This window comes from Somniosus microcephalus, chromosome 19 (assembly GCF_052327205.1).
Source record: "Somniosus microcephalus isolate GS21.2 chromosome 19, FLI_Smic_1.0, whole genome shotgun sequence".
NCBI lineage: Eukaryota > Metazoa > Chordata > Chondrichthyes > Squaliformes > Somniosidae > Somniosus > Somniosus microcephalus.
Genome location: NC_141005.1, coordinates 52224364 through 52239109, shown reverse-complemented (window position 1 = coordinate 52239109; position 14746 = coordinate 52224364). Strand labels below are relative to the sequence as shown.

The following is a 14746-nucleotide window of genomic DNA, read 5'->3' as shown; positions in this document are numbered from 1 at the left end:
TATTCAACAACTTCATTAAGATTAGGTTACAATTTTAAAAAGCTTGTGCATCATTGCATGGTGATAAAATATGAATCACCTTTCCTTCATGGCATGAACAAGATTAGCGGATAGCCTAGTGGGGAAGTGACTTCAGCATCCTTGGATTAGGGATAGATGGAATAAACAACCAAGGTGACCCGATAATTATTCAGTAGCCCGTTATTATATATGTGCAAGAGGATGGCAGGTTCACACAAACAGGAAATAAAAGGTTTGGTTTGGGCTGGGGGTGGGGCGGACTCGTTCTAAACCAGAGGCGGGCAAAATACAGAAATAAAACACAGTTTTTTGCTTCTGGTGCTCTTTGGCCCTCTAGGGGTCAACGAGTTTGGTATGTTCCATCTGCAGTGTCCCTGGTGTTGGTTTTGTGTGGAACGGTCTCCCCTGCACCACTCTGAGACTGAGCACACTAGCCCGTGTTGAGATCTGGGGCTGGCCTAGAATTGCATCGGTGGTGGGGGGAAAGGGAGGTTAATGGTATATCAATGGCTAAGTTTTGGATGAACCTGTATATCATGTTCGTTAGCATGTTAAGTGTTATTTTGAATAAGTGTGGAAACAACGTGAAAGGTTCTTTAGGCAATAATTGCCATAACACATTTTAATGTTAACTTTTATGTGTGCGGCAATGTTCCTGTTGCGGCACGCTGGGGGTCTCACACAGCTGAACTCCGGACTAGATTAAGCTAATGCGCTATATATATATAACTTCCATCTCTTCCCGTGATTGAATAGCCCACTGACACGTGCTGTCCAAGTTCCCATATATGAGTAACAACTGGCAAAGGTAACAAGGGTTTATAGTGCGTGTACAACCAAACCTTGACATTAGGCATCTACAGGGAAAATATGAGGGGAAACCCAAAAAACTAACCACTAACTAGATCTTTAACTGCCTTAAATGCATTTGTTCATTTATAGAGCAGTTCTTCTGAATTCTGTTTTATTAGTCAGTATAGATCGGAGATTGAGATTTGACTATAATGTGACACTGTTGTAGCAGGTGCTAAAAAGGCCATTGTTGCAAAGTGAAAGTTAGGTTACTAAAATGATAAGCTGTTTAACACCCATTTTCTAAATGGAAAGTGTTGCCACTAGAAATCTTGTTTTCAACCACAAACATTTTGATCAGTCTTGCACTGAAAATGTGCCTTAGTTCACACAAAAAACCCTAGCTGTCCTTTTACATTATTCCTTGTAGTAAAGTGTGTTATTTGGGTCATTGCAAATAAACTTCTGTAAAACATACGACGGGACACAATAACTGAACTGCTTGTAGCAAGGAGGTTGCTGTGGTTAAACTAATTTGGATTGTTTATCGTCGCAGGAACGCAGCACATGGGCGGATTGCCATATGTGAAATGCTAGTGAATACTGTTGCAATTACTATATAAATAATTGGGGCTTTTTTTTTCCTGAGATTGTTTCATTGAGTTAAGTGGTTACCACCAGTTGCTTTGAGAAGCTGAGTAATGTAGGTCACAGCAATTGATTTGTATATTATTGGCTACCCCATTTTCCTGACACTGCTGGATATCCTAAAAGTAGCCAAACAGTATTAAAGGAACATATCCAGAGACAGCTCTTCTAAATTATATTCAATTAATTGGAGTTACAAATTGGAAGAAGCAAAACTCTTGCAAGCTGGGATTGTGGACATTGCTGACTTCTTACTTTACTTTCACAGGTACAGGCTGGCTTCAGGAACCAGTGAGAAAATTCAACTGAGCTCACTCATTGCTGCATTTCAAGTTGCCCGTGATATGGTTGTAGCTGAAGTCTAGTGCTTTTATATTTTGGATATGACAAATGATGATTTGATACAATTAAATGTAATGTTTTGTTTAAAGTAAAAAGTTTATCCGTTTGGAAACCGAGGCTTTGTTTGGTGTTTTGTCCAACATTCTTAAATGAAACTTTAAAAGCACAGCAACAAATGTGGATGAAGCTATTAAGACAGAAATTCAGAAAAAGAATTGAACTTGCACGCTCACGGAGAACAGAGGGAATGCGGGGCTGTGCACATCAAGACAAAAGTCGCATCCAATGGGTGTTATTTACTAGTATGAGATTTGACCCACGTTTCAAGTATATTTTAAGCTGCTTTCCCCAAACTAATCCTGTAGTAGATATCATAATTGGAAGGTTTGCATTGGGCCTGGGGAATCTTAATTGTCAGGCACTAATCATGCAAGAAGAAACACCTCTTGTACCTCAGCTTTGTGTTTTTTCAGTGGGTCTCACTTCACATGGCTCTGTGCCAAAACTTTTAAAATTCAAATATTCTAAACTAGAATTTTGGTATTTCGAAGTCAATTTTTTAATTAAAAAATATATGCAGCAGATTTAGCAAAAAAAAATGCAATGATTGTGTTTCCACACTGGACTTTGCATATCAAACAAGTGCCACCTACTGGACAGTTTACAATGTTTATTTTGAGAATTTGAGTCAGATACAGCTGTGGATCATATGACAGCCAATTTAATACAAGGCAGTAACTGACTGAAAACCAAGTTGTAAATCAGTTTCTTTTTAGTCATTACACATCTGTCAGTTTTTATTCCATTATTTACAGTGATGTATTTGTCTATTTTCATGTTATACGGAGTGGCTTGCAGTTGGCCTTAGTGACTTGAACAAAGTTAAACTAAATTTACAGTAATGCCATCATAGTTCAAGTTTCATATTTACCATGGTGGCAGTAAAGATGCAGTTTTAAGTTTGGAAACTAAATTTCATTTCATAGCAATTCTACTGCTATAACAGAGGCACTTCTGGATTTTTTCAATCTGCACTTAAATTGTCAAAGGTGGAATTTAAATAGTACCGTATCACATCAAATCATTTAAGTATTTCAAAGAGAAATGACAACAAAAAGTAGACAAACATGTTATCTTTGCTGATAAACAAACATGAATTAAAATTAAAATTTATGCACAATATGCTAACATTCAAGAGTTTCCTTTTTAAATATTGTCTATTACTTTAGATTAAAATCACTTACCAGGATTGGAATTTAAGCTGCTGAACATGATGCAGGCAGAACCCTAATTAAGGTATGTCTGCAGACACTATGAAATGCCTCTGTATATAATGCCCCTGGCAGTGATGGTTAACAATTCAGATACTCAAAGCCAGCCTGCTAAATGCTAAACACATTGACTAACAAATATAGTGTGAGGATTTGAAGGCAAATTGTTGAAAAGGATGTTCCTATTGGAAGTCTTCGATGTTCAAACAAAACCCACACATTATTACTTCTGGCAAACTGTACTTTGCAAGGTTTTTCCCTTTCTTTTAGATGGTCAATAACCAAATTCTACTTAATGGCACAAATAGCAGCCATAGTAGAAGTGTTTCAAAAAATCTTAGTCCAATATGCATTATATAGAAGAAATATTGCTTATTCCCCCACACTGTTCCGTTAAAATCTAAATTGGTTGCTTTGACACCAATTTAAATTTTAGACTCTCTTCTAATGGCATTCCATTCAGGTGAATAGTTTATACTGTTCTTGCATGCATCAACAGCTTAAATTGTTTGAGATTTGATAAGTCCATATAACTGGAATAGGAAGTTTGTTCCAATACATTGAATGAAATAATCTGCTAGTATATGATTTTGTCCCCCATTATCACAGGCATTTGCATTTTCACAACAGAGGACAAAAAATGTAAACACTAGGCAAAAGGGCAGAGGGGTCAAAGCAGTTAGAGAAGGGTTGTTAAACTTTTTTAAAGTATGGAGGATGGTAATGAGGCAGAGGTGTTGCAGGCAAGGACAAAGTGGCTTAAGGATTAATATTAATTGGCCAAACTGTGCGCCCTGGATGTATAGGGATGAATGAGCTGACTATGACAGTGTGCAGCAAGGCTATGGAGGGACTTGCAGCCAAGGACTTAAAAGTTGATTTGCAATGGTATGGGAATCAGTTGGCAAGGATGAATAAAAACCTTTGCAGGGTTGGGGATGCAAGCCACAGCATTTTGTAAGAGTTGTAGTTTGTGTAGAGCAGAATCAGGAAGGCTGGCAGGCAGATCATTCAAAGCAAGGGTGCAGAAAAGATTTACAAGAATGGTTCCAGAGATGAGGGAGCGAAGTTATGTGGATAGACTGGAGAAGCTGGGTTTGTTCTCCTTAGACCAGAGAAGGTTCAGGGGAGATTTGATAGAGGTGTTCAAAATCCTGAGGGGTCTACATAGAAGATAGGAGCAGGAGTAGGCAATTCGGCCCCTCAAGCCTGCTCCGCCATTCAATGAGATCATGGCTGATCATCCAAATTCAGTACCCTGTCCCTGCCTTCTCCCCATATCCCTTTAGCCTTAAGAAAGATATCCAACTCCGTCTTGAATATACTTAATGAACTGGCCTCCACCGCCCTCTGTGGCAGAGAATTCCACAGGTTCACCACTCTCTGGGTGAAGAAATTCCTCCTCATTTCAGTCCTAAATGGCTTACCCCTTATCCTTAGACAGAGTGGATAGAGAGAAACTACTCCCATTGGCGGAAGGGTCGAGAACCAGAGGACACAGATTTAAGGTGGTTAGCAGAAGAACCAAGGCGACATGAGAAACTTTTTTTTAACGCAGCGAGTGGTTAGGATCTGGATTGTATTGCCCTGCCCAAGAGGGTGGTGGAGGCAGACTCAATTGGAATAGTACCTGAAGGAAAAAATATTGCAGGAATAGGGTGGGGGAGGGGGGACTAGCTGAAGTGCTCTTGCAGAGAGACAGCACTGGCTTGATGGGCCAAATTACCACCTCCTGTGCTGTAACCATTCTATGATTCACTAAAGGCACAGAGACTACAGTTTTGCTAGTGGAGGAAGAGGCAATGATGGACAATGTTGGAGGTGGAAAGTGGTGATTTTGGTAATCCCTTAGATCTGGGGTAAGAAAATGAGCTCAGGGTTGAGCAAAGATTCCACACCTCTGCTTAGCCTACAGTGGCAACTAGATAATTTGGCAGAGCCTTAAAATTTGCAGACGTGCATTAAAAGCAAACTTTTTTTTAATTAAGTTTTTATTTCTAAAAGTCAGACCAAATGTACAAGTACTGAAAATATGTACAAAATTTCATATTCTATTCCTTTAAATATAATGAAAATACAGGTTTGCACAGAAACTATTCATATCAAGCCTTCTCCAGTAGAGACATTTTGCATTTATTAAATCATATTGGAGGTATAAAACATTTTGGTGCAGTAACAAGAACACAAGTGTGGAGCCAAATAGTTGCAAGTGATTAAGCCAAAATGTATGACGCCATGTTAAAAGAAATTCTATTCCATAGAAAGTCTATAACTGATCATACAATTGACCTGCAAGCCCATTGATGCAAAAGAAAGCACACAAACCTACCCCAGTTTAGTACCATTGATTGTAGATCTTTCAGAATTTTGCTTCTCCACTTTTCCCTATTGTCTAAATTTGTTTCTTCTCTACATCTCTTACAAAAAAAAGTCACTTGCAATTCCACACTGTAGCAGGGATTAAAACTAGTGCATGTGGAAAATAAAATAAAAGTGCCCAGCTATAAGGCAGACTAGCTCATAGGTGCAATGGGCCAAAAGGTCTGCTTCTGTACTGTACAATTCTAGGGCAACAGAAGAAGTACTGATCCAAAGAGAAAAGATGAAAAATTAAAAAGGGACAGTGAGGAAATACCAACAGAAAGGAAAGAACATTGACCAGATACAAGAAATGCTTTAAAAATGAAGAAAGTGGCTACAGTCAGCAGTTGCACAGAGATTCCAACCAACCCGCGAGAAGAATTAAAAAGGTAAATCTAGAATATTACTTTAAACCGCAGGTGGGATAAGGTACAAACTAGTAAAAGGTAAATTTAGGACTCAAAAGTTTTTCCAAGAGTAATCAACACATCTAATGGACATCCATAAAGTAGTGAGGGTAACAACTGAAATTATTTAAGAAACAATTAGATACTGAATGGAGGGACTGTTGGGTCTTTCTGGATGGATGGATGGATGGATAAAAGAATTAACAGACCAAATGGCCTTCCTCATGTGTAATTATGAGCCACATAACTTGTTTGTGGATGCAAAACATTTTTCCCCCAAATAAAGTGGAGATGAGAAAAAGGTAACATTTGTGGATTTTGTTTCTCTAAATAATTGGAAGTTTCATAATTAAATGACAAAACATTTTAACCTTCAGCCCAGTGTTACCCTTTTGAATACAATAGAAATTCTTATGTTGTAGCATCAAGAGTAATATGGTACTTTTCATAGGTCACATTACTCCATTCACAATGTGGAAATTTCCAATGGTATGCAAAAGATTGATTCTTACATAGGGCTCTCAACTTTTAATTGAATATATGTTAAACAAGTTTTAGATATGTAAAAGGCTCTTTTTGATGACCCAACTCTTACTGCAGCATAGCTGTAGATGTTTTTAAAATTACAACTCATCAAATACTATTCATTGTCTTATAATATGGAGAGCAGATTTTCCTCCCATCCTTTTATCTTACCCCTGCAAGTGTAAACTAGAATGTCTTATAAACCAAAAACTGTTTTATCTTCTCAGGAACTGGCAAGAACATAACTTGGTGGGTCGACATCACACGGCGCAGAGCGTTGCGACAAATGTGTTGCAGAGTTGGCAGGACCCTAGATACTGTCCAGAACTTAACATGACCATCTCTTGTCCTAGAATAGTAGGGGGGAGGGGGAGGAAAAATATAAGTTGCAAATTAGTTTGCATAAATACATATAATGATGAATAACTCCACAGAAGGAACATTAATTTAATATTTTGGTCATTTTTTTCCTCTAGAATTCAGTGCCATAACACAGGTGACCATCGTTTGCTGTTGTTGCTCTAATCAGCTGCTATGAGGTATGAAGAAGTCCCAAATCTGTGCCTCCCAACATGACAGCTGACATTTGGGTCTCATCAATCCCCTATTAAAAATACACTCACCATTTTGGTTAGATAATGTAAATAATCAATTTTACTAGTCATCAAACATACATTAAAATCATACAGAGCAGCAGTTAAACTCTTGTGCAATATCGAACCACAAAGCATCCTTACCCTGTAGCCAATACACCACCATGTGGAGAGAATGTACAACAAAGTCCATTGGCCAGAGGGGCAACAGATATTGGCCTTTGTAATTCCAGGCACCAAATTCTCAGCAATCTAGACACAAAAATACTTTTATTACAAATTATTATAATCTACAGATTTTATAATGAACAAAGAAAGACTGGCCTTTAACCCAAGTAGCACTAAAAATTGTGACGGCCGTGGCTCAGTGGGTAGCACCCTCGCCTCGGAGTCAGAAGGTTGTGGGTCCCACTCCAGAGACTTGAGCACAAAAATCTAGGCTGTCACCCCAGTGCAGTACTGAGCGAGAGCTGCACTGTGTTTCGGATGAGATGTTAAACTGAGGCCCTGTCTGCTCTCCCGGGTGGACGTAAAAGATCCCATGGCACTATTTTGACGAGCAGGGGAGTTATCCCTGGTGTCCTGGCCAATATTTATCCCTCAACATCACAAAAACAAATTATTTGGTCATTATCACATTGCTGTTTGTGGGAACTTACTGTGTGCAAATTGGCTGCCGCATTTCCTACAATACAGCAGTGACTACACTTAAAGTACTTCATTGGCTGTAAAGCACTTTGGGACGTCCCGAAGTCATGAAAGGCGTTATAGAAACGCAAGTCTCTTTTTTTTCTAAAAATGCAAGCTAGGTAGACATCATGAATAACTTGATAAAGCAAATCGTATCTAATGTAAACTAATGGCAGTTTACAAATCTAATCAAATTTAATTACAGCAACCCGAATATTTAAAACTATTGAGACTGAACATTTCAAATTAAATTTATGTACTTTAATATTAACTTCTACAGTAACCAAGACCTTGTAGAAAACGTATATAATGTTCAGATTGCGTCATTGATAAATATTACAATGCAAACTATTTTGTTTTTAAGAAAGGGATCTCACCCATCATCTGCCACTGAGGTAACATTTAGTCCCTCCTGGGAGAAGGAGACCGCTCGTACAAATCCAGTACTGAAGCCACCATCAACATCCAGAGCAGAAACTGGGGAACAATGCCTGCAATACAGGAGCTTTACATTAACAAGGACCTTTAAAATCAACTTTTAACTGGTTCCCAATACACTTTCAGGGTGGGTGCAAAATCCATACAAATGATTTCTTCCTGAATTTATGGGGGGGTGGGTAAACTGCTGAAATTTCCCATTTTACCGTACCAGAAATCCAGTCCTGAGATAACCACAAATCACATCTGTAATGGAAGAAGTCACAACACCAGGTTATAGTCCAACAGCTTTATTTGAAATCACAAGCTTTCGGAGCGCTGCTCCTTCGTCAGTTGAAGTGAAGAGAGGCATATAGGCACAGCATATATAGTCAGAGAATAGAATCACAGAAACCCCACAGTGCAGATAGAGGCCATTTCGGCCCATCGAGCCTGCACCGACACATATCCCACCCGATCCCCGTAACCCCTACACCAACACATATCCCACCCTATCCCTGTAACCCCACGTATTTAATCCCCCTAACACTAAGGGTCAATTTATCATAGCCAATCAACCTAACCCGCACATCTTTGGATGATTACAGGTAATCTTTCTAACTGCCCTTTATCACACCTCGGCAGAGAGATAATCACAGCAATCAAAGGTGTGAATGGTGTCCAAACAGGTCAGTCAGGAAAACATTACATCAAAGAACAATGAGGTGGGGTCAAATGTTGCAGATGCTGGGATCTGTATGAAAAACAAAAAAAACTTTTTTTGCTGGAAATCACAGCAGGTCCGGCCGCATCCGTGTAGAGAGAACAAGCCAACGACGACTCGAGTCTGGATGACTACGTCAGGTGGGGTTACATATAGTGTAACATGAACCCAAGATCCCGGTTGAGGCCGTCCTCATGAGTGTGGAACTTGGCTATCAGCTCCGAAAGCTTGTGATTTCAAATAAAGCTGTTGGACTATAACCTGGTGTTGTGTGACTTCTTACATTTGTCCAACACTGGCATCTCCACATCACATCTGTAATGTCAGGACACACCTTGAAGAGCCTTGATAATGACTACAAAATGGATTCACGGCCTACAATAATCACAATATACTGTTTACAGGGAATACTGCTAGGAGTGTGCTACTTTAAATATTTAATTGTAGCAGTTAACATTTTGTAGTGCACAATCCATCCACAAAATATTAAAATGTATTATTAGATCACCCATTTTCTCTTGGACACCTTTTCTGGACCCATCTATTGTTTCCATCTTGCAAACTAGAACTTTTCCCAGTTCTGACAAAAGGTCATCGACCTGAAACATTAACTCTTTCTCTCTTCTGAGATGCTGCCTGACCTGCTGAGTATTTCAAGCATTTTGTTTTTATTTCAGATTTCCAGCATCTGCAGTATTTTGCTTTTGTGTTGTTCCCATGTTTGTCCCAATATCAGCTCCTTTTGCCTTGCACCATCAACCCTTTTATTCATTTAATCACTCCTGCCCTCCACCCCATCACAGACCTTTCCCTTTTGTTCTTTTCCTGCCCCCCTTTCCCCTGGCTCTGTACTTGCTTAAAAGCTGTTCATCGCCAACATCTTTCAGTTCTGATGAAAGATCAACCTGAAGCATCAACTCTTTCTCTCTCTCCACGGATGCTGCCTGATCTGCTGAGTATTTCCAGCATTTTCTGTTTTTATTTCAGATTTCCAGCATCCGTAGTATTTTGCTTTTGTATAAATGTGTTGTACTGCTAAAATAGCTTGACAGTATTTTTGATCATAGGGGCTTATATTACATGACTGTTGGAACCACAATTGTTATAAAAGTGATGCCTGTGAACAGTGTAAATTATTATGGAATGTAATTTAGCTTAACTATGCCCGATTAGCCTTTTACTTTTCTTTTAAGTTCAGTGATGTTCAAGGTAAAAAAAAACAATTACAGGATACTTTGGTTTATCCGGAGGTTGTATGTCCGGAATACTTGATCTAACGGCAAAAATCAGGAGCCGTTTTCTATAAGTTTTTTTTAGTTCTCGTTTTTTTCCCCCCAGTCAGGCACTGCAAGGTCTGTAGCTATAGCAACAGCTTCAGCTAGAGACGCTTGCAGCTGCCTCTTTAGAAGCTGTTGCTAAGCAACAGTGTTTGTCAGATACGGAGATGAAAACCTCCGTATGCGTCAACATTAACTTTGTATGTCCGGCAGTTTTGATAGATCGGCAACACGCCGGTCCCGGATATCACAAAGTTTCCTGTATTACTGATTTTCACAACAATACTATGGGTATCTTGTTTAAAAAATGTTTACCAGAGTTATTCAAGATACCTGGGAGGGAGTTGAAAGCATTTGATAAATTAGCTTTTCCACTAACACCAAATTTATATCTGAACAGAGAGTCAAAGATCAGATTCACATTGTACAGATATACCAAGACGTTAGGATCAAGAAATATCACCCCAATTGGTCGATCTCATTCATACAGCACACTGGAAAACACTTGCCATGTAACAAAGCAAAAACAAATTTGGCTGTTAAATTTCACACAAATGCTCCTTTACCTCAGCCTCATCAGGCTTTCTCCAGTGTGTGGGTCCCACACAATTACATGCGTGTCATACGATGCAGTAGCTAGTAACGCTCCATCGGGGGAAAACTCACACGATACTACATCGCCGCCATGTCCTTCCAGTTTCCGAATCACTGTGTATGAAACCAGGCTCCACAGCAGCACCTGCAATCACAATGCAGCTGAACTTTTTCTTGACAATGCCATACACAAGTCAAGTGCTAAACCTGAAGCAGAATTTATACACAATTAGCTAAGCAGGTACACAGTTTGGAAGTTCATACCAAAAGTATTAGGGTAGATTTTCCAAGTCCTGGCACATAGCGAGTACCTCTGTGAGCACACATCAGAAACTCATGCGCCTACTGCCCTTTGCCAGGGCATAGAAAGTCTACCCTGCAGAGTATAAATGTTCATGCCGTCATCATCCCAGTTAGACTGACGTTTGATACTGGAAGAAACTCAGCAACTACTGCCGATTCGGTTCCCTTCTCAAACATAAACAGGCCCAGTTCTGTGCTGTAAACACATCCGGACATGAAGCAATACTTCTGTAGTAAAAGGACTGATGCTGGAACTATTTGAGCCAAGGCAACATAAACAGGTTACGTGTTTGTTTCAAGTCAGTTTCCAAGTTGCCTTCTCATTGATAGTGGCAAAATCTGCTCAAGACATGCAGTAACTAATACAACAGCTTGCATTTATAGAACATCTTTGATGTAGAAAAACATCCCAAGGTGCTCTGAGAGCAATAATCAGACTAAAGGAGATATTAGATGGGGTGACTAAAAGCTTGCTCAAAGAGGTAGGTTTTACGGAGGGTCTTAAAAGGAGAGGGAGGTGAATACATATACAGAATAGCAACATGTGAATACGTCAAAGAACAAAACTAGATCCGTGAAGGTGCCCCACACAGGTCTTGCCGTGTAAATAGAACCATTCACTGAAATCCAAACACACATCTTAAAAGGAAGCCAAGGCAAGGTGTAAACAAGGATACTGGTGCTGATGTCTGATCTGCAATCTGAGGAGTTTGTATTGAATTCCTGGGATGCTGCCATGTCTGGCCTTCCTATGAAGAATACAATGCAGTCGGGTCATTAAGTACACTATTTCTCAATTCTAACTGATGGCCTTCATAGCTACAGACATCTCAGCTATTTCAGAAATGTCAGGGCAGAGAAAACAATATGGAAAGAAGGACAAGGAACCAAAAGAAAAGGGTAATGGCGAGAAATAAAGAACAAATGTAAAAATAAAATTAATCAGGTACACGCCCCAAACTCCTAAGATAGCCATAAAGAACTGGGCTGACAGTCTGACTGAACTTTATGCCAGAATGCTTCCTTTGGTTGAAAACGGAAGCAGACAGAGGATGATCTAATGGGTGCAACAAGATCACATGGTTTCTGGTTGAACAGTCACCAATGACAGGCTCATTTGACTTTGCCCACAAGAAAGGGATTACAACCTTCATTTAGTAATTGCAACTGCACCCAAAACGTGAGTAATCTACTTTGATCAGAGGGGTGTGAATTTTCCAAACATCCCACATATGTTAGTAATGGTTATTTATGGCCTGAAACTGGGTGTGCAAGAGCATTATGTAGTGGGAGTTAACTTCCAGAATTCCTTATAATATTCAATAGAACAGCCTACAATTCTTTCATAAATATTAAGGAATGTTAATAAAGCTTTTTTAAATGTCACTAATGTATAAAATTCAGTAGCATCTTGGTTTCTAGCAAATAGAGTTACTTTTTCCAACTACCTACAGACTACGTCATATGTAAAAGAAATGTTTCTTGTCCGAAAGGCTTTGACCTTTACTGTTAAGGTTGGAAACTTACAGTCTTTCCTCCTCCCACAGAACAAAGCATGCTCGAGTCAGGAGAGACAGCACAACAATAAACCCATTGGCTGTGGCCATTCAATATATGCAGTAGTTTACCTGTAGGAGGATAGAGAGAGAGAAAAAAAAGTAGCAATGTATCATACTAAAACAATCCTCAGCCTATACAGGACATCACAGTTATGACAATGAGTTATGCAGTACCCTCAGAAGTGGCAAAGAACCAGACTGAGGAGCCCCAACTTTGAGAAATATTTCCCATGACTGAAAGAATGCCAGGAATTCTAATTGACAAAGATAGGGCAGGATTTTCATTGGGCCGTGGAGGCGGGATTGGAGGCGTGTGGGGGGTTAAAATCCCGAAATCAGGGGGCATGAACCCATCCCGCCCCCATGCCAGCTTCAAAGGAGGCGGGTACCCGACCCACACTGGGAGCCGCCTCCCTGAGGCGGGAAGGGGATTAGTGCCAATTAACCTCCTGTTAACAGGCAGTTTTTAGCCTAATCCCTATTTCATTCTTGAAGTGTGGGATTCCCGACGGCTCCAAACGACGCCAAGTTAGCGAGGCGGGCCGTCAAGCTGAAAGGCTTGGAGGGGTCGAGATGTCCGATGTTCAGGTGAGTAATGGGTGCATGAGTGCAGAGGTAAGTGTGTTTGGTGTGTTTAAAGAAGTTTTACTTACCTTTACAGCCTTCCTTCCTTCAGGTCTCGGGAGTCCCTCATCTCACCGGCACAGAAAGCAGAATGCGCGATCTGTCAAAAATTGCAGCATTCAGCTTTCTGTTCCGGAGAGATCTCTAAATCATCCTGAGAGGAAGGAATTAACTTGGAGTACAGATTGTCAGTGTTTGACAGCTACAAACAGCTGTCAAACGCTGATATTTCATCTGTCAAAAGTAAGAACAAAAGGGCAGGGAGAGAATGAGAATATGTTAGCAGCCAACATAAAAGGGAACCTAAGAGACTGGATATCAATGATCACAGACAATCTAAAATACGGATGCTTCTGAACAAGAACACTGGCATATTCATTTACCTTAAGGGGTTATATTGTTAAAGACCATGGCCCCAGAATAACTAGTATCGGTGCAGGCTAGACAATGGGCCGGGCTAGGAACCATTTGAATAAAAAATGCTAACAGAAACCAACAACTAGCATATGCAGTCACCTTGGGAAGGTTGCATTGTCAGAAAGGTATCTCTAATCAATGGACAATACGAGGGACAGTTAGCCATCAAGAGCTCTCTGCTAGAGACATTCACACATTTTAAAGGGCAGGAAATGTGTTTCGAGATACTGCAAGTTGGTTTTGGTTTAAAGTAAGGCACACTTCGAAGAGAGCGGTGTAGGAAGCCATAGGAAGAACAGCAAGCAAAGAGATTCAGACCTACAATCAACAGGAGACAGCCGATCGGGAGTGGTGATTGTATGTTTCAGTCAAATCATAGAGGGCTTTTGTGATTCAGTCTGAGTAAGTTGTAAGTTTGTCAGATCACAATAAGGGTTTTGTGATTGAGTCTGGGTAACTTTATATGTGGACAGGTTTAACTGTGTCATATTGTGTTGATGCAAATGACCCTTACATAGGGGTTTGTATTATGGGGTTGTTAGCCTAATATAAATCGTAGGGATTTATACTGGGAAGGTAATTGTGTGTGTGTGTTCAATAAACAAACGAATCAAAGGTTGAGCCAAAATCCTGTGCCGTGTGTATTTTGCTCTTCTAAATACTAACGTCCAAGAACACTGTGTAACGGGGGACCAGTACTGGAGAAAACCCCTTACAGGTGCCAATCAAGTGGGCTGCTTTGTCATGGATGGTGTCAAGCTTCCCGAGTGGTGTGGGAGCTGCACTCATCCAGGCAAGTGGAGAGTATTCCATCACACTCCTGACTTGTACCTTATAGATGGTGGAAAGGCTTTGGGGGAGTCGAGGTGAGACACTTGCCGCAGAATACCCAGCCTCCGACCTGCTCTTGTTGCCACAGTATTTATATGGCTGGTCCAGTTAACCCCCCCAGGATGTTGATGGTGGGGGATTCGGTGATGGTAATGCCATTGAATGTCAAGGGGCAGTGGTTAGACTCTCGCTTGTTGGAGATAGTCATTGCTTGGCACTTAAGTGGCAGGTAACATTTGCGCCACACATCAGCCCAAGCCTGAACGTCGTCCAAGTCTTGTTGCATGCGGGCATGGACTGCTTCATTATCTGAGGAGTTGTGAATGGTACTGAACACTGTGCAGTCATCA

At 40.3% G+C, this 14746-nt stretch overlaps 2 protein-coding genes across 4 annotated transcripts in view; one reads left to right on the top strand and one right to left on the bottom strand.

Moving 5' to 3' along the window:
- rfc5 (replication factor C (activator 1) 5) overlaps nucleotides 1–1919 on the top strand; it is a 66127-nt gene extending 64208 nt beyond the window's left edge. The window contains exon 11 of the mRNA XM_085961783.1: nucleotides 1730–1919. Within this exon, the coding sequence (XP_085817909.1) occupies nucleotides 1730–1826 (97 nt within the window). The 3' untranslated portion in view covers nucleotides 1827–1919. The remainder of the gene's footprint in view (nucleotides 1–1729) is intronic.
- Nucleotides 1920–2456: 537 nt separating this feature from the next.
- wsb2 (WD repeat and SOCS box containing 2) overlaps nucleotides 2457–14746 on the bottom strand; it is a 32231-nt gene continuing 19941 nt past the window's right edge. For 2 of the 3 annotated variants that reach the window (XM_085961781.1, XM_085961779.1), the window contains exons 5-9: nucleotides 12493–12593; nucleotides 10635–10807; nucleotides 8028–8141; nucleotides 7105–7212; nucleotides 2457–6716 (exon numbers count right to left, since the gene is read on the bottom strand). In XM_085961781.1, coding sequence (XP_085817907.1) covers nucleotides 6554–6716; nucleotides 7105–7212; nucleotides 8028–8141; nucleotides 10635–10807; nucleotides 12493–12593 — 659 coding nt within the window. In that variant the 3' untranslated portion in view covers nucleotides 2457–6553. The remainder of the gene's footprint in view (nucleotides 6717–7104; nucleotides 7213–8027; nucleotides 8142–10634; nucleotides 10808–12492; nucleotides 12594–14746) is intronic. The other variant, XM_085961782.1, reaches the window with a different exon arrangement.